General features: G+C 43.6%; 1 protein-coding gene across 9 annotated transcripts in view; it reads left to right on the top strand.

The window, feature by feature from the left end:
• Btrc (beta-transducin repeat containing E3 ubiquitin protein ligase) overlaps positions 1 to 23858 on the top strand; it is a 169099-nt gene that overhangs the window by 139117 nt on the left and 6124 nt on the right. For 8 of the 9 annotated variants that reach the window (XM_052184860.1, XM_052184857.1, XM_052184854.1 and 5 more), the window contains 9 exons: positions 2477 to 2708; positions 6557 to 6743; positions 11578 to 11674; positions 12258 to 12395; positions 12862 to 12980; positions 14724 to 14973; positions 15850 to 15968; positions 17473 to 17583; positions 18117 to 18195. In XM_052184860.1, coding sequence (XP_052040820.1) covers positions 2477 to 2708; positions 6557 to 6743; positions 11578 to 11674; positions 12258 to 12395; positions 12862 to 12980; positions 14724 to 14973; positions 15850 to 15968; positions 17473 to 17583; positions 18117 to 18195 — 1332 coding nt within the window. Of the gene's footprint in view, positions 1 to 2476; positions 2709 to 5147; positions 5225 to 6556; positions 6744 to 11577; positions 11675 to 12257; positions 12396 to 12861; positions 12981 to 14723; positions 14974 to 15849; positions 15969 to 17472; positions 17584 to 18116; positions 18196 to 23858 lie in introns of those variants that run through there. The other variant, XM_052184875.1, reaches the window with a different exon arrangement.

The raw sequence follows: 23858 nt of genomic DNA, 5'->3' as shown, positions 1-23858 counted from the left end.
GGGAGTTGCTTTGGTTGCTTTGTTGGTTTTGTAAGGTACAATCTCATGTAGTCCAGGTTGTTCTCCAAATTGCTATGTAAATGAAGATGACCTTAAACTTGTGACCCTCCTGTACCACAGCACCTGTTTATATGTGAAACTTAGGGCATAGTCCATGCTAAACAAGTGCTCTGGCCGTTGGCTCTATCTCCAGCTCATTTCTACCTTTTATGACAGAGATAATAACAGTGATATTGTGGGTTTCTGTCATTGGGATGAGAAGTGGCCTTTTTGGTTAAGTCTGTAAGCCAGTATGTTAACTAGTACTGTAACTTTTACTCATTTGATGAGTTTCCCTTTGCTAAGTTGCAAACTGGCCTTTTTGGTTAAGTCTGTAAGCCAGTATGTTAACTAGTACTGTAACTCTTACTCATTTGATGAGTTTCCCTTTGCTAAGTTGCAAACAGCCCACGTAGTGGCCTGGGCTCCCTCCCTATGGCCAGCACCCAGCGGGGCCTTATTAGTCACTTGTACCTGTTATGGGAACAGTGCCTCAAAGCTAGAAAACTCCAGCTCTGCACACAGGCTTGCTGTGTACGGGGTCACTCTTCCTTTGTAGATGGGTGCCTTCATGCCAGTCTTAGAAATCCATTGTTATCAGTTGCTGACCAGGTCCCATTTGTTCTATTGTCTTATTGAGAAGATAAGACAGGCAGGCCCTTGTCTTAATGGCAGAAGTAGAGTATTCAAGTGTGGAACAATATTATGTACCATTCAGCATGTATAAGCATGTGGGTCTCCATGCCCCCTCACTAGGGTCATCTCGGGCACATGTGCCCATTGTCCATCAAATTGCTCAGGTGTCCAGATGTGCTCATCTGTCTCATCCTCTGTAGAGGTCACTTTCCTGAGAGTAGCTGTCTGTTGATCTCTATGCCTTTTCTCAATGCACTGCAGCTTCATACATAAGTGCAAGTCTCCCTGCCCGCATCCAGGTTTAGGTAAGATCTGCTCTGCCCTCAAAATATACTGTTACTAATTCTTTCTCTCTACTTCCACAGCCACCACTGTAGTCTAACTGATGGCTTCTCTTCTATGGACCATTAAAGTAGCCTCTAAGTTGCCTCCTGTTATCCACGCGTGACCTTCTAATGCATGTTCCACACAGTTAAGATTGTGTGTGTGTGTGTGTGTGTGTGTGTGTCCCTCATACCTCTTGAGTCCTTGTCCCTGTGGCCTCTCATCCTCCATATCTCTTCAGCATGGTGGCTCATGCTGTAAGGAGTACATGGAAGTTATCTGGGCTTAGTCCCTGGATTGTCACTGCATACCCTCTTAACTTCTCTTGGTGGGAAGAGCAGCGTTCATGTAACAGGGAAGGTAGGGGTCGATGAGGATATGTGTGGATGTCACAAATGTACTGAGAGGCGTGGCTCAGACCTCAGCTGTGCTCTCTTTGCCTATTGTGAAGTCCTTGAGCATGCCTGACAGAATGCTGCCTCTGCTTTCAAAATCCCCCCCCCCACACACACACACACACAGTTAGGTTACTCTTTTCCTATATAACAAAGTGTTAAGTTCAATTATCACAAATTAGGAAAACTGTATGACCCAGTAGAGTTAAGCAATCACGTTAAATTCCTGAGTAACATTATCAAAGACATGGCAAGTTCACTCCTTCCCAAGTGGATTCCAAGGATTAAAAAACTCTGGTCATCAGGCTGAGTGTCAAGTACCTTTACCTGTGAAATTATCTCTCTGGTCCTTCTCTATTATTTTATTCTGCTTCTCTTAGCAGTACTATTTATATCATGAGTGATATGTGCCTCTTGAAGTGGAATACATGTTCCTAATGATACTCTGCTGAGTTTTTTCATTATTGTAGTCCTAGCACTTAGAACAGTGCTAAATGCATTGTAGTCACTCTGTAAATATTTATCAAATGACTCCATTACTAAAAAGTATAGTCTTTAATTTTTTGATGACCAGGAAGATGGGATTTTTGGGAAGAAAAGGTTAACTTGAATTTATGAGGTATTAGACTTAATCTGCAAAGATACTATGAGATCTGTAAATATTCATTGGTCTTTCTTTGTGTGGAAAACTTATTTGACTATTTAAAAAAGTCAGTGTGATTATCTGTCAAATAACTGCTGTATACAAGAAAGAGCAAATTAAACCTTTTGCTTGTTAGTAATGATTATATCTGGGTTCAGTTTTTAATCTGTGTATTACAGATATTAAAAATGTCTGTGAACTTGAGGAAATGGATGCTTGGTCTTCCCACAGTATATCTGATTTATACCATCTTTTACTCGGGTATTTGTAAGGCTTTCCACATGATCATGGTTCATAAATACTCAATTATAGTAAATCCAACAAAAATAATTCAGTTGCAGAGATACAAGTTAGCATACCAGAGCAGGAGATTTAGACTGTTTCCCTCATTTTCAATACTCACTGTTAAATGTTTCTTTCAATCCCTCCCTTTCTATAGACAAAACTTGCCAATGGCACTTCCAGCATGATTGTGCCCAAGCAGCGGAAACTCTCAGCAAGCTATGAGAAGGAAAAGGAGCTGTGTGTCAAGTATTTTGAGCAGTGGTCAGAGTCTGATCAAGTGGAATTTGTAGAACACCTTATATCCCAAATGTGTCATTATCAGCATGGGCACATCAACTCCTATCTAAAGCCTATGCTGCAGAGGGATTTCATAACTGCGCTGCCAGGTATGTGCGCTTCCTTGTAGAGTCTTAGTTAACTTGGTATAGCAGTGGTGGGGCTGGATCTTCATCCTTGCTCTCCCAACCCTGCTTCTCCATAATCTCAGTTGCCTCAGATTCACTGTGTAGCCAAGAACTGAGTAGCTTCAAACTCAGCAGTCCTTTTGTCTTAGCATTGAAAGCGCTTGGATGTCAAGCATGGTAGCACATACCTTGAATCTCAGCACTTGGGAGCCAGAGGTGGGTAGATCTCTTGAGAATTCAAGTCCAGCCTAGTGTACACAGTGAGTCCAGGACACACCAAGTCATTAATTATAACTTCATCAAAATAAATGAAAAGCCAAACTGCAGAGTTAAATTCCATTTTACTTTGTCTCCTTGTCCCTCCGCTCAGCCTTTGTTTAACCCATATGCAGTTCCAAAGCTAGTTTTGTGTTTTGTCCTTAAGTATTACCTGATTCAAGGCATGGCTTGTTTTATATCCTGATTCGAGGCGTGACATATGCTTTATTTTCAAATCCTTTCATGAACTTGAATTTGATTGTGGATTTTAGCCACAAAAAATTGTATGTTTATTTTGCTGTTGTTTCAGACAGTCTCTCCACCTAGTTCAAGCTGGCTAGAAAACCAGAGGTTTAGGCGTCAGCTTCTACCACCACAACCTCTAACAAAATGCTCACATTATAGAGAGCAAACACACTACTACTGACCTGCATCCCCAGTCCCTGATGCAGAGGTATATGGAGACAGGAAGTAAACCTGTGCAAACTAGATAAATACTCCATCAATAAGTAAACATCTCCAGAGTGTCCCCCTTCCTTCTTCAACAGTGACCTAGGACACTGCCAAGCATGGTAAGAAGGAAGTCTTCTATAGGCTACACTTTCCTTAGGGAAGAGTTATAGTCACTGTCAATAAATGTCAGGTAATGTCAGGTCTTGTTTGAGGGTATTTTTCTGTTTTGGTAGTCCCAGCCCTAGGGAGGCAGATGGAGGTGGATCCATGGGCCTCACCAGCCTCTATTCACACATATGTGAACACACACACACACACACACACACACACACACACACAAATATAAAATACAATTGCCCAGAACTCCACCAAAAAGTTCTGATCATGTGTTTGTTTCCCTATAGATCTGGAGTTTGTTGGTTTTTTTTCTACTTTTCTTAACCTGCTCCTAGTATTTTTTTGGTTTTTTGGATTTGGTTTTTTCGAGACAGGGTTTCTCTGTGTAGCTCTGCCTGTCCTGGAACTCACTCTGTAGACCAGGCTGGCCTCAAACTCAGAAATCCACCTGCCTCTGCCTCCCAGAGTGCTGGGATTACAGGTGTGCACCATCACTGCCCGGCTTCCTAGTATATTTTTATTAAAATATGCTCAAGTATTTTCCTAAGTGTGGGTTCTTTTAAATAACTTTAGTCTTATACAGTACATTTTACAGTGGCAGACACATTATTTAATCCCTTTGTTAATAGTTTCTATATAAATTATACCATGGTAGACATTATACATTAATCTTCTAGATAGTCTCAGAAGAAAAACACCCAAAGTAGAATTGCTGTATTAAAGAATATGAGTTTCGATGGGGTGTGATTTTGTTTTGTTTATGTTTATTTTGGCTTGATGGTTTTGTTTGTTGTTTCTGGGTGTTTTGGGTTTGGTGTTGGAAATTGAACCCAGGCTCACACATGCCAGACAAGCAGGGTACCAATAACTGCCACCTGCCGTTCCGAAGCTGGAACCTTTTAAAGGTTTCTCCTCCTCCTTTTGAGGTAGGGTCTTACTGTGTAACTTAAACTGGCCTTGGATTTTACTATTCTTCCTGCTGTGTCCTCCTGGGATTGCAGTTGTGCGCCTCTGCCAGCAGCCTCATCTGTAAAGGGCTTTTGGTCCACGCTGGTAAGTGTCCTCCAAGCACTAGGCGCTTCAGAGCTGGGAGCACTACCTCTCTTAATCCCTTCTTAAAGTTTTATTTTTCTGAACTTAAAATAATTACCTTTTAAAATTACATGTTTATTTGTGTATTATGAATAACCACTTTTAAACCAAATTATACCTATATTCTTTGCTTAAATAGAATAGATTTGTCCTCTTGTAAACTACTGGATTGTTTGTAGCCATACGCAAGCAGTTTTCTTTATACAATCTGAGTACGAGTACACGCATTGCTGTTGTCTTCCCAGTCACAGAAACACGCTACTGTCCCAGGCTTACACACTAAGAATTGAACCAGTACTGATTGGACCAGTGTATTTTGCCTAATATTGGACAGATCCCTAGTATGTATCTGCTGACCAGGCTATGTGGTATTAAATCATGTCCAGTGCTTAACAGCCATTTAAGTTTCTCAACCTACACCATCTGTCTGCCTTTAGTAAAGCAAACTACTTCAAAAATTGCCTATAATCCATTAATGTAATGGTTTTGTTTGGAGTGTTAGGTGAAATTACTTCCAGCGACTTATTACTGGGACATTGTAAGAGATCAGGACCAATTTGATGACAGCCATTAAAAATGTAAGAGTGCTTTTTAGAAACTTCTGATGTTGTAGAAAGTTTAAATATAAAAGATCTAGGAAATATGCCATTATTGTATTTTGAACGAACAACTGTTTATTATCGTTAATTGGCTCATAGTCATATTCCTTTAATAAGAATTAGGTGATGAATGCCCCCATCTGCTTATACTTAAATATGAACATGTGATGCCAGCCAAACAAGATCCGTTTAAAGCTTTCCTTCCCCAGATCTGTTGGAAAATTTGACAGATAGCCATACAATTTTTATAATTAGAATAATGTTTAATAAGCATGTTTGGATTGTTGCTAATGGCAGCCAAGTGTGTCTCCATATGATTCAGGGGCAACACGCAAAGTAAAATGCATGCTGTCGGTGCTTTTCCGTTAATGCCTGCAGAGAGCAGACTGAACAACCTGTGAGCCTTCAGAAAACCTCAGGGATGACTAATCGTGACTGTTTTTGTCTGGCCTGAGAACTTAGAACAGCTCTGCCAGAAGTGTTATTAGGGTGGCTGTCCGTGTGATGGGCTCTTCTCCACCGAGGTTTTGGTGCATATTTAGGTGGTAAAGAGCTTTAATTGGGCAGTATGGTAATTTCCACCACCCAATATCAATCTGCCATGTTTTCCTTTGAAATGCTACCCTCATTATTTACTGGTACAATTTTTTTATTCCATTTTAGGTCAGTTGTCACTTAGGTTTTGTAGCAGTAAAATTTGTTTTGTTTCGTTTTTAAGACATGCAATCAGACTCATCTTTGAACCTTAATATCCCTGTGTGTCTCTCCTCTCAGAGCTCCTGGGCCGTGTGTTCATTTCTCTCCTGCATGCCTACATGCCATGTCCCAGAACAGTCTGATTCGCTGCCTCTCCCTTGTACATTTAAAGGATATTTCTTTCATTGAATAGCTTTGGAACTGCAGCAGTAATAGAACAGAATGAGAAATGGACCTAATATCAGGATTTCGGGGGGTCTGAATCACTGAGTTTGAGATGCCATCCGTAGAACATCCCCTAGTGTTGAAATCCATATAGATAGATGTGAACTGTTTTCTGGACTCCTTTTTATTTTTAATGTCTTGAGGGGTTTGCTGGTTGTTAGCTTTAACTTCCTTATCTAACAGAAGATGGAAAATACTGTTCATTTCTGTAACCTTATGGAAAAATTATTGACACTCATTTTACCCAAGTCTCTGTTTGAACACAGCCGGACACACTGGGGACAGTGGTGTGCCTCCATCTCGCGGCACGTGCTGCTCCTTTGCAGGGCTTTCTGTGAAAAATCTCAGCACCACTCTGCTCTCTTTCTGTGCTTCCTTCCCTCACTGAAGCCCGGGGTCTGGACCATATTGCTGAGAACATTCTGTCATACTTGGACGCCAAGTCACTGTGTGCTGCTGAGCTTGTGTGCAAGGAATGGTACCGTGTGACGTCGGACGGCATGCTGTGGAAGAAGCTCATCGAGAGGATGGTCAGGACAGACTCTCTGTGGCGAGGCCTGGCAGAGCGCAGAGGGTGGTGAGCCCTTACCCTTCCTCTTCCTGCAGCATTCCCAGGCCTGGCTGCTGAGCGCTACAAAGTGCTCCAAGGAAGCCGGCGAGGCCACTGCACGTCACCTGGCAAACTGTTGTTGGTAGTTTTTCTTCATACCAGTCAATCATACGATGACATGTTTTGCTAAAGAAAAAAGAAAACTGACCACCCTCCTAATTAAAGCCTTCTGCTCTCTGGACAGAAGTTGGGATTTTACAGAAAGGCTGAGAGACCTTTTAAGGAAGGAAAGATAGCTTTGAATCAGGTAGAAAGGACCCACTCCTGCTTCCTCTTCTTGGGGAAGATGGAATTACTGTTCTTCACCAGAGTTCCTCTGTGTAGTCCCCACCTCCAGTGTCTCATCATCTTTGTAATCAAAAATTAATTTTTATGCCCAAGTAGAATTAAGCTATAGCTACCAGAAAGAATGAAAAATGAAATTTAGTATAAATTATTTGTTTCTTCTTAGAACTTATGTCTTTAGATTTGCTTGTTTAATTATGAGTTCCCTAAGGCCTTGTGTAGTCAGTGGCCTGAAAGACTTCACCAGTAGTGTTCCCTGAGCACAGCAGCACCGTTTCATTAAAACTTCTGGAAGGTATTTTTCTTTTTAGAATTTTGCCTCAGAGTGTGTCTCTAGAATGTCACTATAGGAAAGTCAGGTATGAATAATTCATTAAATAAGTTATTAAGTATATTTGATAAAAATGATAATAGGCATGTGTGTGCCCAGTGATTGCCTTCAAAATTAACTTTTTTGTGTGTGTCTGTTCTTTTGGGGTCTGGAATCATACACAACCTCAAATAGTTAAGATTATTAAAGGGAAGCTAGGTGTGGTATTACACAGGCTGCTTTTCTAAGAAGGAAGGAGACTAGTACATATGTGGCCCACCCTCGCTCTATAACATGACCCTGTCTAAAAACAACTGTAAAAGTCGCTAAGGGCTGCAGGTGCTCTCCTTGTATATATAAGGCTTTGGGTCCGGTCCTCAGCACTATAAGCAAAAAAAAAAAAAAAAAACCCAATCTTCACTTAGCTGGGTGGACATGGTGGTCCATATCTATAATCCCAGCAGGTAAGAAAATTGAGGCAGGAAAGAGAGAGAGATACATATGGATCAACTTTCCTTCAAAGTTTCATAAAATTAGGCTTGGCTCTCTTGCTTTGGTGTCCTTGAAATTTGTGGATTCATGAATGTGTTGACCTGAGTATCCCAGTAAATGCTTCAGAGGTTTCTGTCATGTGAGCTATCAGGAATACTTAAAAACCCTTACTCTCAAATCCAGTTCCAGAATCCAGACCTAGCAGCCCTCCTGCTGTATGACTGCAGGCTGTATGACGGAGCCTATTGTTATTCGTTTCTTTTTTTTCCCTTTCAGATGTTTTTTCTGTCCTTCCTTACTATGTGGGAAAATAGAAATTGCCTTTACCTCCAGCCTTCATACTCTGATAGTTAGCATGTATGACATTCTGAAACTATTATTTGTTGAGTCTAAGACCAGCTTTCAAAATGGAGCACCCAGTTGCTTACTTGGGGAAATTTCAGGGTGTCTGAGAAGATTCTCTCTTAGGAAAGCAAAGAATCTCTCCTCCAGATAATTCAGGCCTTAAGTCTCAATTTGAAAAACTCAATTCTTAGCTACAAAGATTTCATGCCCTGTTAAGATAACACTGTTTCCATTTGTCATGTGAATGATAATAAGTCTCATCATAACACTGACATGCTCTGAAGGCAGGAGGCAGAACTGCGCTGCTGAGGTGTGTGCCAGTGTAAGTGCAAGTGGAAAAGCAGACTCTTGTTTAGGGTTGGTCCTAAACAGTGGGGTCTTTTATATTGGTTATTAGGACAGTAGTAAAAACTATCATTGAAAAGATAGGGTTTTGGATTTTTTTAAAAAAACAATTTTTGTGGACTCAGACTGAGGGCTTTGTACATGCTAGGCGGTTGTTCTGCTTCTGAGTTACTTCGAGTCCACTCTTAGCCTTTTGAAGGGTCCTTGAAGATAGAGCTGAGGTATAGCCACGCCTTTATTACCACAGCTTCTCTGTAGCCTCGGAACCCCTCCCACTCTTTGCAAGTCATTCAGCTTTTTAACCAAGTTCCCTTGTCTTTGATCAAATTGGTAAAATTTGATATAACTTGTTATAGTTCCATGAAATGGTAAATACAGATTCTTGTGTGCTCTGTGAGTGTGTGTAGTGTCTCCAGGTGATAGCTGTACCTCCCTTTTCTTCATTGTCCTTCTGTTTGGGTGCTAGTGGTGCTGAGACAGGGCCTCGCTGTGCAGCCCAGCATGCTTTCAAGCCTCCAGCCTCAGTCTTCTGAGTACTGGGTTTTCAGGGGTGTGCTAGATTCCCCCATACTCCAAAGGACTAACTTAGGATCAATTTCGTATTTCCATCCTCCCTCCCTCCTTCCCCTCCCTCCCTCCCTCCCTCCCTCCCTCCCTCCCTCCCCCCTTCCTTCCTTCCTTCCTTCCTTCCTTCCTTCCTTCCTTCCTTCCTTCCTTCCTTCCTCCCTTCTTTCCTCCCTCCCCCTCCCTTCCTCCCCCTCTCTCTTTCTCTCTCTGTCTCTCTCTCTCTTCCTTCCTCCCTCCCTTCTTTCCTCCCTCCCCCTCCCTTCCTCCCCCTCTCTCTTTCTCTCTCTGTCTCTCTCTTCCTTCCTTCCTCCCTCCCTCCCCCCTCTCTCTCCTCTCCTCTCTTTCTCTCTCTCTCTCTCTTTTGATAGGATTTTTCTGTGTAGCCCTGGCTGTCTTAGAATTCACTCTGTAGACCAAGCTGGCCTCAAACTCACCAAGTTTCTCTTGCCTCTGCCTATGGTGCTGGGATCAAAGGCGTGAACAATTTGAGTCACCAAGATTTAACTTCCACTTTGCTGTTATATTTCATACCCAGATGGTTTTGACAGTTTGCCCCTAGGACATGAACTTTGCAGTTTTCTCTCTTAAATAACACTAGATAATACTTTCTGCTCAGTAATGGTAACTCTTAAAAGGATGATAAAAGACCACTTGGGAAAAGTCCATTTTCTTAATCAGGAGATCACATTTTATGATAACATTCTAAATTTAATATTTCACGTTTATCATGCACTCATGCTCTCCTAGGTACCGGGTGTTTCTCCCAGAAGTGGTCCCTATGGTCAAAGAACATACACCAGAAAAGAGTGTGACTTAAAACAAAGACTAAGAAGCTGGTTCTCACCGTCTAACCACGCCTTTGTAGCGCCTTTGATTTGGATGTATATATTTTGTAAGGCATAGGAAAGGCAGTGGGTTATAAAACAAGATTAGAGATTCATTTGAGTCCTATTGTCTGAGGATACAGAGAAACTGGATGTGAGGGAAATCCTAGAGTACCCTTGTAGGAATGACAAAGACTCAGAGGCAGACAAGAATCTCTGGAATGGTGGGCACTGAAAAGCCACAGTTAAAAATCTCATCTGCATGTAAAGTGTTTATATAATCAAACTGTTTAGAGAAGAATGCCATTAATCCAGAATTATTTCTCAAAGTAGTTTACTTACCCGTTATGTTCATATATCCTATTTCATAGTCCTTTCAAAACAAAACAAAAAAACCTGTTCTTTTCACCTCCCCAGTGCAAATTTTCTTTTCTCTGTTAAGGTAGACATTGGAGCCAGCTGCCTTCCTGATAGGAGATTTTCTCAACTAATTTTCAAGGTGTATAATAGGGAGAGGGCAGGGGAGAAGCTCTCCTGGAGACAGCGAACAATTAATTATATTGTAATGGAGCTACAGAGGCACAAGTGGATGACTGGCCCAGAGAAAACCTGATTTCTCTGGTGCCAGGATTACACTCAGAGGCATTTGTGCCTATCTCCACTTTGTGAGGCACGGAGCCAGTGCGAACAGCGGTTAGCACACCCATACTGGGCTTTACTAGCTTCCACACCGTGTCTGGGGGGTTCTTAACTTCAGGATAAGGAATTAAATTTTTTACCCAGCAGGAAGTGATTGCCATTTACCTTTTTTTCCCTTTCTTTCTTTTTTTTGGTAGCAATCTAGCTTGGGCTATGAGCATTCAGAAATGTGCTGTCATAGGAAGAAGATGCTAGCACGCTGCGTGCTGGAGTCAGGAAATGCATCTGTGTGTGCGTGCGTGCACATGGGAACCCTCGGGAAAGCAGCCCCTTCCTCTCACAGACTGGCGTAGCTGCTTAGCCTCTCCTCTTCCCTCCTGCTGTCCTTGGTTCCTGTGTATGAACTGATCAGGATCGGCCCTGGTGACCGAGCAGCCGGCTAGCACACATGCTGTACCCTGTGATAAATAACACAGTCATGGCAGAAACACTGCTGTTCCCCGCATACTAGGTGTCCTCTGACACTGGCGCAGCTTGACTCAGGGGCCTGTGCCACTCCACAGCAGCACACTGCTAGAGTGGGCAGCCACTGTACCCACTGTGCACACTGCTCTAGGTTCAAGCCACAGCACCAAGGGAGAACAGGGAATAGTTATTATTGACCAGAAGAGTCACCATTATTATCAAATGATAAAATCCCTAAATGTATAGAAGTCTAACAGACCAGTAGATGGGTTATGAGTATACTTCTATCCGCATAAAGTATCCCAAAGGGCTTGTACTCTGAGGTTCTGCACTGGAGTCAGTGTTGGTCCAGTTCCTTGGATTCCAGGTTAACATTTTGACACAGGACTCCCAAATCACTTGACCATCATGCCTTGCCAGGCTAGTTAATAGAAGTTATGTGTAATGGTAGCTAAAACACTTTGAAAAAGCATAAGACTGCTTGTAAATGGATTTATGATCTTTTCACTGGTAAATATTTGTTTTTTAGGGGACAGTACTTATTCAAGAACAAACCTCCTGATGAGAATGCTCCTCCCAACTCCTTTTATAGAGCGCTTTATCCTAAAATTATACAAGACATTGAGGTAAGAATCATGTTTCCAGACATTTGCTGAGTGGTAGGGACTCACTAGTCTGCTTAAGTTACAATACTATAGAAAACCCATTAAACTTTTCAGGGCCAGTTAGAATCAGTGTCTTTACTACAATAAGGTTGATAACATACAGAAGAATTGCCACCTTCCTAAAACAGCAGTGTGACATCTGCACCCTTCTCTGATGAGCCTTCCAGGAAGGTTATCAGCAGGCATGGATACCATGTGTCTAAGACACCACTGGGCATACAGCCCCACTTGGTACCTACCTTTTAGTTTTTTTAATTGTATGTATAGAGCAGTGGTTCTCAACCTTCCTAATGTTTGCAGCCCTCATGTGTGGTAACCCCCAACCATAAAAAATTATTTTCATTGCTACTTCATAACTTCATTTTGCTACTGAATTATAACATAAATGTCTTTTTTCTGGTGGTCTTAGGCAGTCCCTAAGTAAGGGATGATCTTATCCCCAAAGGGGTCAAGCCCCACAGGCTGAGAGCCACTGCGTAGAGTAACATATGAGTTGTTGCTTTGCCTTTCCTAATTAACTGCTTTTTTGAATCCTCCGTTTTAGACAATAGAGTCCAATTGGAGATGTGGGCGACATAGTTTACAGAGAATCCACTGCCGGAGCGAAACAAGTAAAGGTGTTTACTGTCTACAGTATGACGACCAGAAGATTGTCAGCGGCCTTCGAGACAACACCATCAAGGTGACTGGACCCTCTTCAGTGGAGGAGCATTGTTGGAGTGAGGGTGACCACAGACATAGAGCTAGTCTGAAGCCTAGCCTTGAGTGTGGTTTCAGAAATGGGAACTGCAGGCTGGTGTCAGTACCAAAGCCAAAAGCATTTCCCTAAAGGGCAGATGTCTGCTTCTCCCCACAGGATCATACAAATGCATAGTCCCAGGGTTGGACTCCTCCCTAGAAGTGTGCTGATGGGAGCTGTTGTTATTTTGGCCTTTGTAATTATAGGCTACTCTTCCTCCTTGATGAAAAGGATAAGGTTAGCATTAGAACTGAAGTCAACACATCCAGGAGCTTAGTTCTACCTGGAGGAAAGAATGCAGCCTCGCCCTCTCTGGGCTTTGATGTTTAGGGGATCACACGTGTACAGAACAAGTCTCCACAGCACCCTCTTATGACAATGATCAAAAGGGTCTCGTTTGCCATCCTAGATCTGGGATAAAAGCACACTGGAATGCAAGCGGATTCTCACAGGCCACACAGGCTCTGTCCTGTGTCTGCAGTACGATGAGAGGGTAATCATCACGGGCTCCTCAGACTCCACCGTCAGGTAGGGAATCTCTGCTACTCCTTTTGAACTCTAAGCCCCTGCTTTGTGTCACGGTGATTCTCTGCATCTTTGTGGACACATTTCTGAATGTATCTAAGAAGAATAAGCTGTTAGCTTCCGGTCAGTCACTTGTCACTTGGGAACCACCACTTGATGTTGGAACCATTGGGTAGATTTCTACTTTGGCACATTTAAGAAGCTACACACAGATTTTAATTTGGAGGTGCACCTGTCATAGGAACTTCCCTCTCCTTCTGGGAAGCCTCACATTCCTTATGAGGCTAGCTCACAGGAATGGCAGGAAGGGAATGAAACCTGTCTTTGGGTGATTGTAACTGTAGTGCAGGCACACATGAGCTCTTTCAAGTGCATACAGGTGAGCAAGACCCTTGCCAGCCCTCCCCCGCCATCCCCACAGTGTTTCATTGCAAGCTTTACTCAGGGAGGGGCCTCAGTTTCCAGAGGCTCTGGTGATTTGATGACACAGCCATTATGCTGCTGGAGTCCAGTGTAGCTTGAGTTCAGGGTTCTAGCAGCTCTGCAGGAGACTTGCTAGGAATTTCACCTTAAGCTAAGGATTCAGCAAAGGTAATACATCAAAAGTAACTTTAAAAAAAAAAGAACTGGAATAAACGGCAGTTATCTGCATTGTTAAATTCTCTAAAGTTCTCCCTGTAAATAGGAAAAGCTGTTCCCTTCCCTTGTAGGCACAGCAGAAACGCCCTTGCAGTTGTTGGCAGTTACCTCATGCTTTGGAGTGCCTCCAGGGGCATTGTAGATGCTTAGGTCATTTAGAGACTAGGGGAGAGGTGATGTTTGTTTGTTGTCTTGGCAGTGTTGGGATTGAACCCAGGGTTTAGCATGCTAAGCCTTCTGCCTCTTAGCAACACTACAGCACACACACACAAAAAAATAACTTAACAAAAGAAGGGTAGGCTGCAAAGGAGAAACAAAGTGCTTTTAAAAACAAAATCAATATGCAAAAACAGAGTGTTCAAGGTACTTCTCTGTTGACACAGGTCTCAAGATCTCCAGGGTCCCCATTGCTGTGAAGCACATGCTCAGGGTGGGTGGGAAGGCTCATCTTGACCAACTTGCCCCTGAAAAGCACAAAAATGGAGCCTTGGGCGTAAAGTCTATGTAAGGTAGAGAACATAACATTCAGGGAAGTGGAAGTCAAGACCTTACTAAGTCTGTGGCAAGACATCGTGGCCCATGAGTGCAGGGACTGGGCAGAGGCTGCTGCTACTTTTTATCAGATTCCTGGTTCACATGTGTCTTCCTTATTGAACGTCAGTGCTAAAATAATAACCCGAGAAAGTCTGGGCCAAAATATCAGATGATAGTGACTATGTCCGCTCCCTGAACACTATCCAGGAAATGCCTGCTAAGCCCTGCCTCCGTGTGTGTGTGTGTGTGTGTGTGTGTGTGTGTGTGTGTGTGTGTGTGTGTGTACTTCCTCATGGTCCACGTGTGCTCTGCCTGGGGTGCAGAGCAAGAGCACTCGCCATGAAAGTAGGAGGGGAGCCAGGCCTGGGGGTGCACACCCTTAGTCCCAGCACTCAGAAGGCAGAGGCAGGTGGATCTCTCTGAGTTCACGGACATCCTGGTCTACAGAGTGAGCTCCAGGACAGCCAGAACTACACAGAAACCCCCCACTTCAAAAAGAAAGCAGGGGTGGTGTTGATGGTGGGTGCCATGGTCACAAATAGGTGCCATCTGACTCCTGGGCATCCTTTTCAGAGTGTGGGATGTAAATGCAGGTGAGATGCTGAACACATTGATTCACCACTGTGAAGCCGTTCTGCACCTGCGCTTCAACAACGGCATGATGGTGACCTGCTCCAAAGACCGGTCCATTGCTGTATGGGATATGACTTCCCCAACTGACATCACCCTCAGGAGGGTGCTGGTGGGACACCGAGCTGCAGTCAATGTTGTAGACTTTGATGACAAGTACATCGTTTCTGCCTCTGGAGATAGAACCATAAAGGTAACAGGCCACTTTTCAGTAAGTTCACAAGCTGCAGTAAGAGTTTGTGTAAAAGTGTGATTGAGGGCAACTGTGTATAGTGTTGTAGAATACTGTAATAATTAAATTCAATTTTTATTTCGATAAACAATGGTTATGGGCTGGAGGTGTAACTTAATGGCAGACCACCTGCCTGGTGTGCCCAAGACCCAGCATGGAAAGACAACAGTGCCACCGACGATGGCAGTGATGGCGAGCGTGAATAAAGCAGGTGCAAGCCTGAGTTCCAGAAGGCACCCATGCTGGAGCTCAGGAAACGGCCTGCGAGAAAAGGCCTTGCCACATAAGCCTGCAGTCAGATTCCCAACCACCCTGGAAAAGCCAGATGTGTCCCCTCACGTTAGTGATGTCACTGCTCGGAAGGCAACAATGCCAGATCTTTCTAGACAAATAGTAAACTTGGTGTGGATTCTGCCTCACACGTGGTGCACACAAACTCAAGCAGTTACAGATACACATGAAAAAATATACATCTCTATTGTATATTGTAAGGTGGGAAGGAACTAAGGAGGACACTAAGTATGCACACATGAGAGAGAGAGAGAGAGAGAGAGAGAGAGAGAGAGAGAGAGAGAGACAGAGAGAGACAGAGACAGAGAGAGACAGAGAGAGAGAGACAGAGAGAGAGAGACAGAGACAGAGACTAATCCATAGAGTAAATCTCATGTGACAGCAGCCAGCTTCCCATTAGTCCTGTGAATTACACCTGGCTTTTGCTTCCCATTGCGGTTTCTTTGAGGCATTGGCATCCTCTGAGGAGTCTCTTCTGTTTCCTGCTTACCATTTTACTGGTAGAAGTACCTGATGGAGTGCTCAGCTGTCATTCTTGTGTCTCAGGTGTGGAACACAAGCACTTGTGAGTTTGTAAGGACCCTCAATGGGCACAAGCGAGGCATCGCCTGTTTGCAGTACAGAGACAGGCTGGTGGTGAGCGGTTCCTCTGACAACACCATCAGGTGAGCAGTGGTCTTCCCAGAAGGCACTCTACCATCCTCCTCCTCACCCTTTGTGCACAGAGCTCATGGTCTGTTCCTGTCCTGTGTTTATAATGGGGTATCTCTCCTTTCTGTAGCTAGTACAGGTCAAACAGCACAGAAAAGCCTTTAGGTGGCATGTGTCCTGCAGTGCAAACATGCTAATCAATAAAGACCTTTCTTCACATCACTGTTGTTGTTGAAAATAGAAAGTAAAAGAAGGAAAAATACTGGTTTCTCTGCTAAAAATCATGACTTTTTGTTTGAGTACAGTATTTGGTCAGAGACCTGCTGGCTTTAAATCGGAAGGGTGCACAAGACTATATACTTTTCTTGTATTTTACCCTTACAAAAATGAATGGCAAAGAGATGGTTAGGATTTGAAAATTTCATCAGTCCTCGCCTTGTCTTGACTGCCTGAGGGAAGGGGAAGGAAGAGGTAGTTTCCCACAAAGCTCTGGGACTGTAGCAGCAGCCCTCCTAAGGTCTGTCTGCCTTTCTGTCAATGAGGACTGCTCTGGAAAGTGGTGGCAGCTGTGTCCTCCTGCTGAGATGGAGGTGCTGTGTGACAGTCAGATGTCACTGACACAGTGCCCCACACTCTTAGGTGTGACTTCAGGAAGCATGACCTCTCTTGAGCTGGTCATTTTCATCCTAGGAAATTGAATTCCCACCTGGAAGAAACTGATTTCAAGTTGGCAGTGGTGGCACATGTCTTTAGTCCTAGCACTCAGGAGGCAAAGGCAGGTGGATCTCTGAGTTCCACACCAGCCTGCAGAGTGAGTCCTAGCACACAGCCAGGGATACGTGGAGAAACCTTGTCTCAAAAAACAAAACAACAAAAAGAACATGGTTTTATTGTTATATGAAATGTAGTGCTTTAGAATTATATAAAGCTTTGTGTTTTAGCATTGTATAAGTGAAAACACCTAACTGCATTTGAACTTAAATCACACATTTTTTTCTGCCCAATTATATGGCAGACAGGAAATAAGTTATATTGAAAATAATATATTTTATGTGAGTTATCTTTGTGAAATTTTAAAATATATTTTATTGTATGTATATAACTGTCGCCCATGTGTATGTACTTACACCGCATGTGTGCCTAAGTCCCAGGAGCTCAGAAGAGCGTGCTGGAGTCTCTGGACTGGAAGCATGGAAGGCTGTGAGCCACCATGTGGGTGCTGGGAGTCAGAGCTCTTAACTGCTGAACCATTTTTCTAGCTTTCTTTGTGAATTTGTAAAGGATATATGAAATACATTGTAATATTTGAAGCTTAGAAATGAACCCATGAGCTGAGTGGTGGTAGCGCACGCCTCTGATCCCAGCACTGGGCAGAGACCATGCGGTTCTGTGGGTTTGAGGCCACCTGGCCTATGGAGTGAGCTCCAAGGAGAGAGAGAGAGAGAGAGAGAGAGAGAGAGAGAGAGAGAGAGAGAGATTGAGATTCATAGCAGCTCACTAGACTATTTCTTCCTGCAGGCTGTGGGACATAGAGTGTGGAGCGTGCCTGCGAGTGTTGGAAGGCCATGAGGAATTGGTGCGCTGCATTCGATTTGATAACAAAAGGATAGTGAGCGGGGCCTATGATGGGTGAGTTTGCTAACAATATTATGAAACATCTAAGAGCTCAGGTTGTAGCTCAGTGGCGGAGCGTGTGCTTAGCATGTGCAAAGCCCTGGGTTCCATAGCTAGCACTGCCTTCCCCAAGTTCACATCGTCATTCCACTCATTTATGATGTTAAATGTAACCCTTCTTCCTTGGCTCTAAAACTTTATGTACACTGCTGCTTAATTGCTATTCCCCACTCTTCTGCTTACTGTTTTCTAAATATTCTTCCCAATCATTTATTGTATTTGTATGGATTATTATGTTTGCTATTTGATTATGTATTTGTCTGGTTTGGCCTAGGAAACAAAGAACCAGACAAATCCACAGTGACAGGTCAGGCATATAAACTAGATATTGTAAGGGTGTGAGCGGTACATCTGCAGCCAGCAGTCTTCTGACTCCTGTGAGCTACAGTCACGTTCTAGATTTGCTGCCCTAGCTCTTTGCCGTTTTTTCCTTGTGTTCCCTTAAGTTTGCTTTCAACTAAGATTTTTGTCCTCTTTTTGATCTTTAGGAAAATTAAAGTGTGGGATCTTATGGCTGCTTTGGACCCACGTGCTCCTGCAGGGACTCTTTGTCTCCGGACACTTGTGGTAAGAGCCTTATTGTTAAAGCAGTCTGACAAACAGGTAGGGGAAGAAGTTAAATGTTAATGTGCTGTAGACTATAGATCTGGATTTAAAGTTAGATTCTCACAAAACCTACTAAGCGGAAAGGCAACCAATACACGACAGTAAACTATGTTTATATAGTACCCTTCATCCAAAAGTGCTTTAGAGACTGGATATGGGAGGCCTGGGGCATCTGCTTCACATAGCACACATCCCACACAAAGTGCAGGAAGTGAATGAGAATTCTATATCCACCACAAGCATTAGGAGGCACTGAGGGAGAGAATATAATTACTCAAATTGGACCTGAACACCTGTACTTGCAAAATGTACCCTGGGACCCTGCTGGAACCCCCATCAACTCCTTAGTCCTGCGTGCCATTCGATAGACAGTGCTTCCCTCTGGCACCTTAAGTCCTCTTTGTTATCCCTTCTCCCCTATGTTTGAACCTCTGACACTTTGAGAAAGAAGTGAGTCAGAAGGAGAAATGTCTCCTTCCAGCTCTTTGTAACAGGGCCTGATTGCGCAGCCCTGGCTGTGTTGAGATTGTACCCTTCTCCCTACAGTTGCCTGGTACTCAGCCTGTGTTCCCCACAGGCTTAAAAGCATAGAATTCTTAGCCATGGTATAAGCCAAAGGCTTGGATTGTCAAATGATCCTTTAGTTTAGATGTGTGTGGATTTAGAATAAACAGATCTTTTTTAAACAATTCAGATAAAACATTAAAAGTCCAATGTTCTCAATTCTGATTCAACATTGAGGAAGTCTCAATTCTGGTGAAAAGGGAGACTTTGCCTTTCTTGAATTTAAAGTAATTCTTAAGCTGGACATGGTGGTGCACACATGTATGTAATCTCAGCATTCAGAGGCTGAGGCAGGAGAATTGCCGTGCATTCCAGACAGTAGATTCAGTCTTTGAGAAGCACATGTGCTTTGCCTGCTTTCTTCATGCTTGTCTTGTTAAATGTGCTGAGCATTTTGTCATGTGTCTGTAGTCCCAGACATTAAAAGTGAGGGGGGAAGACTGAGGTTCTGTCTAGCCTCGGCTGTAGAGAGACCCTGTCTTCAAAAAGAAACAAACTTTCCTATAACTTCAGAACTCAGGGGCCTAAGGGAAGAGGATCTTGAGTTCAAGACCAGCCTAGACTATATACAAGACCTGTCCCCTAAAACAACAAATGACAGCATCAACAGAAGAGTACCTGGCTCACAGTCTGATACCGAGCCAGTGACGCAGTGCTCACTGTCACGTCCTAGCTTGCTATGGGTTTGCAGAGGAAGGAGATCTGAGTTTAAGGTCAGCCTGGTTGACATTGACTACAGGGTAAGATCCTGTCTCAAAAATACAATAGCAGCAGCAGTAATAATCAATTTAAAATTTCTTGATGTGTATATTCCAGTAAAACCATAGATTCCCCCATGGACGTAGCAATCCCTTGATGTTTTATGTGCACCTTGCTGCCAGTCTCTGATAAAATCCTGGCCTGCTTTATATAGCCTTTGTTAGTTGATATTTTCTAGAGTTTTATGAAAACGAATCATACAGAATGTACTTTTTTATATCTATCTTATTTTCCCTTCTCACACTTGGTTTCCTGTGTCGCATACTCAGTCATGTATCTAATGGTGATCTTAAAACTTGTGATCTTCCTGCCTTACTTCTGGAGTGTTTGAATTGCAGGTAAACACCACCTGGCTTATTCAGTCCTGGGGATCAAGCCTAGAACTTCCAGTATGATAGGCAGGCAGGCAGGCAGCTGACTGATTCCTAAGCCCCGCCTGTCTCTACACTAAGCAGAAACCATTAGGGAACTTGCCCAGGTTCATAGAGACCACATCTTAGCCATCACCAGTCAGTGATCCCCATGCTTACCTACTACAAATGAAGTTTCAGAGACTACTTGAATGGGTTTTGTTTTGTTTTATTTTGTTATTTTGCACAATTCTGTGACAAGGTGAGAATGAGCATTCAGAGTCTAGTGTTCTAGATTCTGACCCAGCAGCCAGGGACCTAAGCTCTAAAGGACGAGTAAAATGGTTGGATCATACAAAGCCTATATTCAGGATTTCTAGAAATGGCCTGTTTTCCAAAGTGCTTACCATGTGAAGCTACCATGTATGTACAGTAGTGCATGGTGCACTGTCTTTCACGGATCAGCCACCTGTGTCTTAGGCAGATCTATTGCTGTGGAGAGATACCGTGACCACAGCAACTCTTTGGAGAAAGGATTTAATCCCAGCCTACTTACAATGTTGGAGGCTTAGTCCACAGTGGCAGGCATGGTGCTGGTGAGGGAGGTTGAGAGCTATGCTTCCTGATTGGAAGGCACAGAGTGTGAGACCTCAAAGCCCACCCCCAGTGACTCAGTGCTTCCACTAAGGCCCCACCTCCTAATCCTTCTAATCCTATTAAACAGTTCCACTCCTTGGTGACCAAAGATTGAAATATATGAGCCTGTGGGGGCCATTCTCACTCAAACTTTTGAGTGAACTACCTTTACCCATCTGTGCTTGTTCGTCCTTGACACTGCTCTCCATTCTTCTGTCCAGACAGTTCTCACCATGGAATGTCATTTTCTTCTGCTGGGAGAACCTTGGTAGATTTCCTGTGCAGGCACACTGGTGACCAGTACTTCCCTGTGTTGGCCTGGGGAAGTCTGGTCCTGCCTCACTGCTGCAGTGTGTTTTTGCTGGTAAAGAAGCTGACAGCGACTTTCATTGCTTCGATACTGTCTTTCTTCCCTTTACTCCTGTGTGGTTTCTGTTTTAGATAAGAAGCCATCGTCCTTCTTGTTCTGCACAGTGGCTTGTTTTCCTGTGGCTGCTGGAAAACTTTGTTCTTGTCAGGGAAATATCTCAGTGTCGGTTTCTCTACTTGAGATTAAGAGAAATTATTAGTGGATCTAAAACAAGACAAGACTAGCTATATGATGTCTATACGAACCTACGTCGGGGGCTACAGATAGAGTTCAGCTGGCAGAGTAACTGCCTCACACACACACCACTGGACTCAGTCTACAGTACCGTATAAGCAGAAGGCAGAGGCAAGAAGATGAGAATTTCAAAGTCATTATCATCATTTGTTCATGGTGTTCAAGGCCAGCCTTGGCTACAAGAGACCTAGTCTCAAAGGGGCATTGAGGGGGAGGGGTAGAAAGATGGCTCAGCAGTTAAGAACACTTCTGCTCTTCCAGACGATCAGCATTCAGTTTCTCTGTTTCTAACATCACATCCGGTACCTCACAACTACCTGTGGCTCCACTTCCAGGGCATTTGATGATGATACTGCCTCCACAGGCACCGCACACTTGTGCCACGCACACAGGAATAAAGATGAACAAGTCATTATAGATGTAAAGACATTTATAAATAAGAAGTTAAAGTTGATAATTTGGTGTATGCCTGTAATCCTAGCAGTTGGAGGTCTAAGACAGGAGGACATGAGTTTAGAGGCCAGCCTGGGCTGCATAGCAGGACCCCACCTTAGAAATCCATGGGCTGGGATTGGAAGAGTGTTCTAACATGCTCGCAGCCCTCAGCTGGTTCACTTCCACCTCCACCTCCTCCTCCACCACCTCCACCTCCACCTCCTCTACTACCTCCACCTCCACCTCCACGGAAAAAGGCTGAAATCTGTCTTCCTGAAATTCCTGTGTTGAACTTTCCATCTCTGATATGTTAGAATCTGTATATGAAGACTGAGCTTTTAAAGGGTGATTAGGATCAGTTGAATTCATGTGAATAGGCGTTAATCCCATGTGACTGGTTTCCCTAAAAGTCAACAAGATCAGGCACACTCAGATGGGATGCTTGTAAAGGTGGAGGAGACGTCCGTCCATCTATGGCACAAGCTGGGGAAGAGGCCTGAGAATCAGAACAATTATGCCAACACTCCATTCTTGTTCTTTAGCCTCCAGACAGTGAGAGATACATCTCCATTTAAGCTACCTAGTGTATAGCACTTGATTATGGAACTCTTACAGATTATAACCCATACCATTACTAGCTTAAAGTAGCAGCATTAATTTCATACAGAGCAAACTACCAACAAGGAATATTATCAGGATAAAATGGTGCATGCATCATGCTCAACAAAACGTAGGGTGGTCCTTAGTACGTTAGTGCCCAGTGATAGCATCAGGACACACCAACAGTCCTTAGTGAGTCTGTGAGGAGGTGGTAGACCTATAGAGAAAGTCGGTAAGCTGTGATTAGAGTTGAAGAGATCAGCACCCAGTCATGGGCAGATCCAGCAGACAGAAAATTGAGGGAGAACAGTTAAACTCAGCAGCAGTCTCCGCTGGAATGATTGTCCTCTGCATACAGAACATTCCCAAGGCCCATGGACCACTCACCAAGACAGACTACACTGGGCCATAAGCACGCACACCGCAACAAATGTAAGCACGAGGTATGCTCCACAAGACCCCACCGTGGGAGGAGGACCGGCTTCCACCCATGCCGTGACACATGCATGCTAGCACACACACACACACACACACACACACACACACAGGTAAGTAACTGTAAGAAAACGTGAAGCTAAAAACACCAGTATATGTTCTTATACACACCACAGTGGAGCTCGAGTACAGAAATGACTTGAGGGTAACTGAAAAGCCCCAAAAGATGCAGAGATAAGCGGCTGAGCTCTTCTACATAAGCCAGGGCGAGGAGAAGTCTCAAGAGAAATTGAAAGAGATTTTGAATATGAAAATAAAAAATATACAATTTGTGAGCTACGGTGTCAGCACCTAGAGGAAGATTAATAGCATGAGGTTTTTGTTTGTTTGTTTTGTTTTCTAAAGAAAAAGATGTGCTAGGACCCATGAGATAGCCTCCACCACATGGTGGAAGAAGAAACTAAATTCTACAAGTTGTCTTCTGTCACCACACACCACCATGGTGCAAGAGCATACACACGTACACAAAAAATACCTTGTGGGGTTTAAAAGTTAAATTTAAAATAGAAAGATGACCTATGGCAGGACAGGTAGCTCTCTGATAAGAGAGAGTATTTTCTGGACTATAGTAAGATATGGTTTTCAAGGCAAAAAAAAAAAAAAAAAAACTAAAATGAATAATGAATCGTTTTGCTTTGCTTTGCTTTTTGGGGGCCAGTATGCCCTGTACTCAAACAAAATGTTCCCACACAAGCTCTCCCTGTGACCCTCACACTACAACAGCTCCATTTATTCCCAATGCATCTTTTAAAAAACCTTTTAGATGTGTGGAGAAGCTAGCTTCCTCCCTTACACTGGGCCAGTGGAATTCTGTACACTATCCTGTTTCCCCTGTTCCCTTCCTCTGATGCTCTGTAGCTCCCTGCTGCCTCTGCAGCCTCGCTGGTGCAGCATCCTGGCAGTGGGACCAGTCACTGTCACTCTGACAAGGCTATGTCCATGTCCTCACCAGCCCCCTCTGTTTTTCCTGCTTCTGTTTTCCCCTTCTCTTTCAGACTTCCCAGAAAAGTTGTCTTATTGTATAACCAAATAATGTATTTATAGCCCTCCAATAATTATTTTCCAAGACTCTGCAGGAATAAAGGGCACTAATTGCCTGACCCATTGCAGCTAATCAAGGTAAGACTCACCCCTGCTGCATGACCAGAGGGGTCCCCCTCTCTATAGACCCAGAACTATCC

The sequence above is a fragment of the Apodemus sylvaticus genome, chromosome 1 (genome assembly GCF_947179515.1).
Source record: "Apodemus sylvaticus chromosome 1, mApoSyl1.1, whole genome shotgun sequence".
In the NCBI taxonomy this organism is placed as follows: domain Eukaryota; kingdom Metazoa; phylum Chordata; class Mammalia; order Rodentia; family Muridae; genus Apodemus; species Apodemus sylvaticus.
This window is presented reverse-complemented; position numbering and strand designations above follow the sequence as displayed.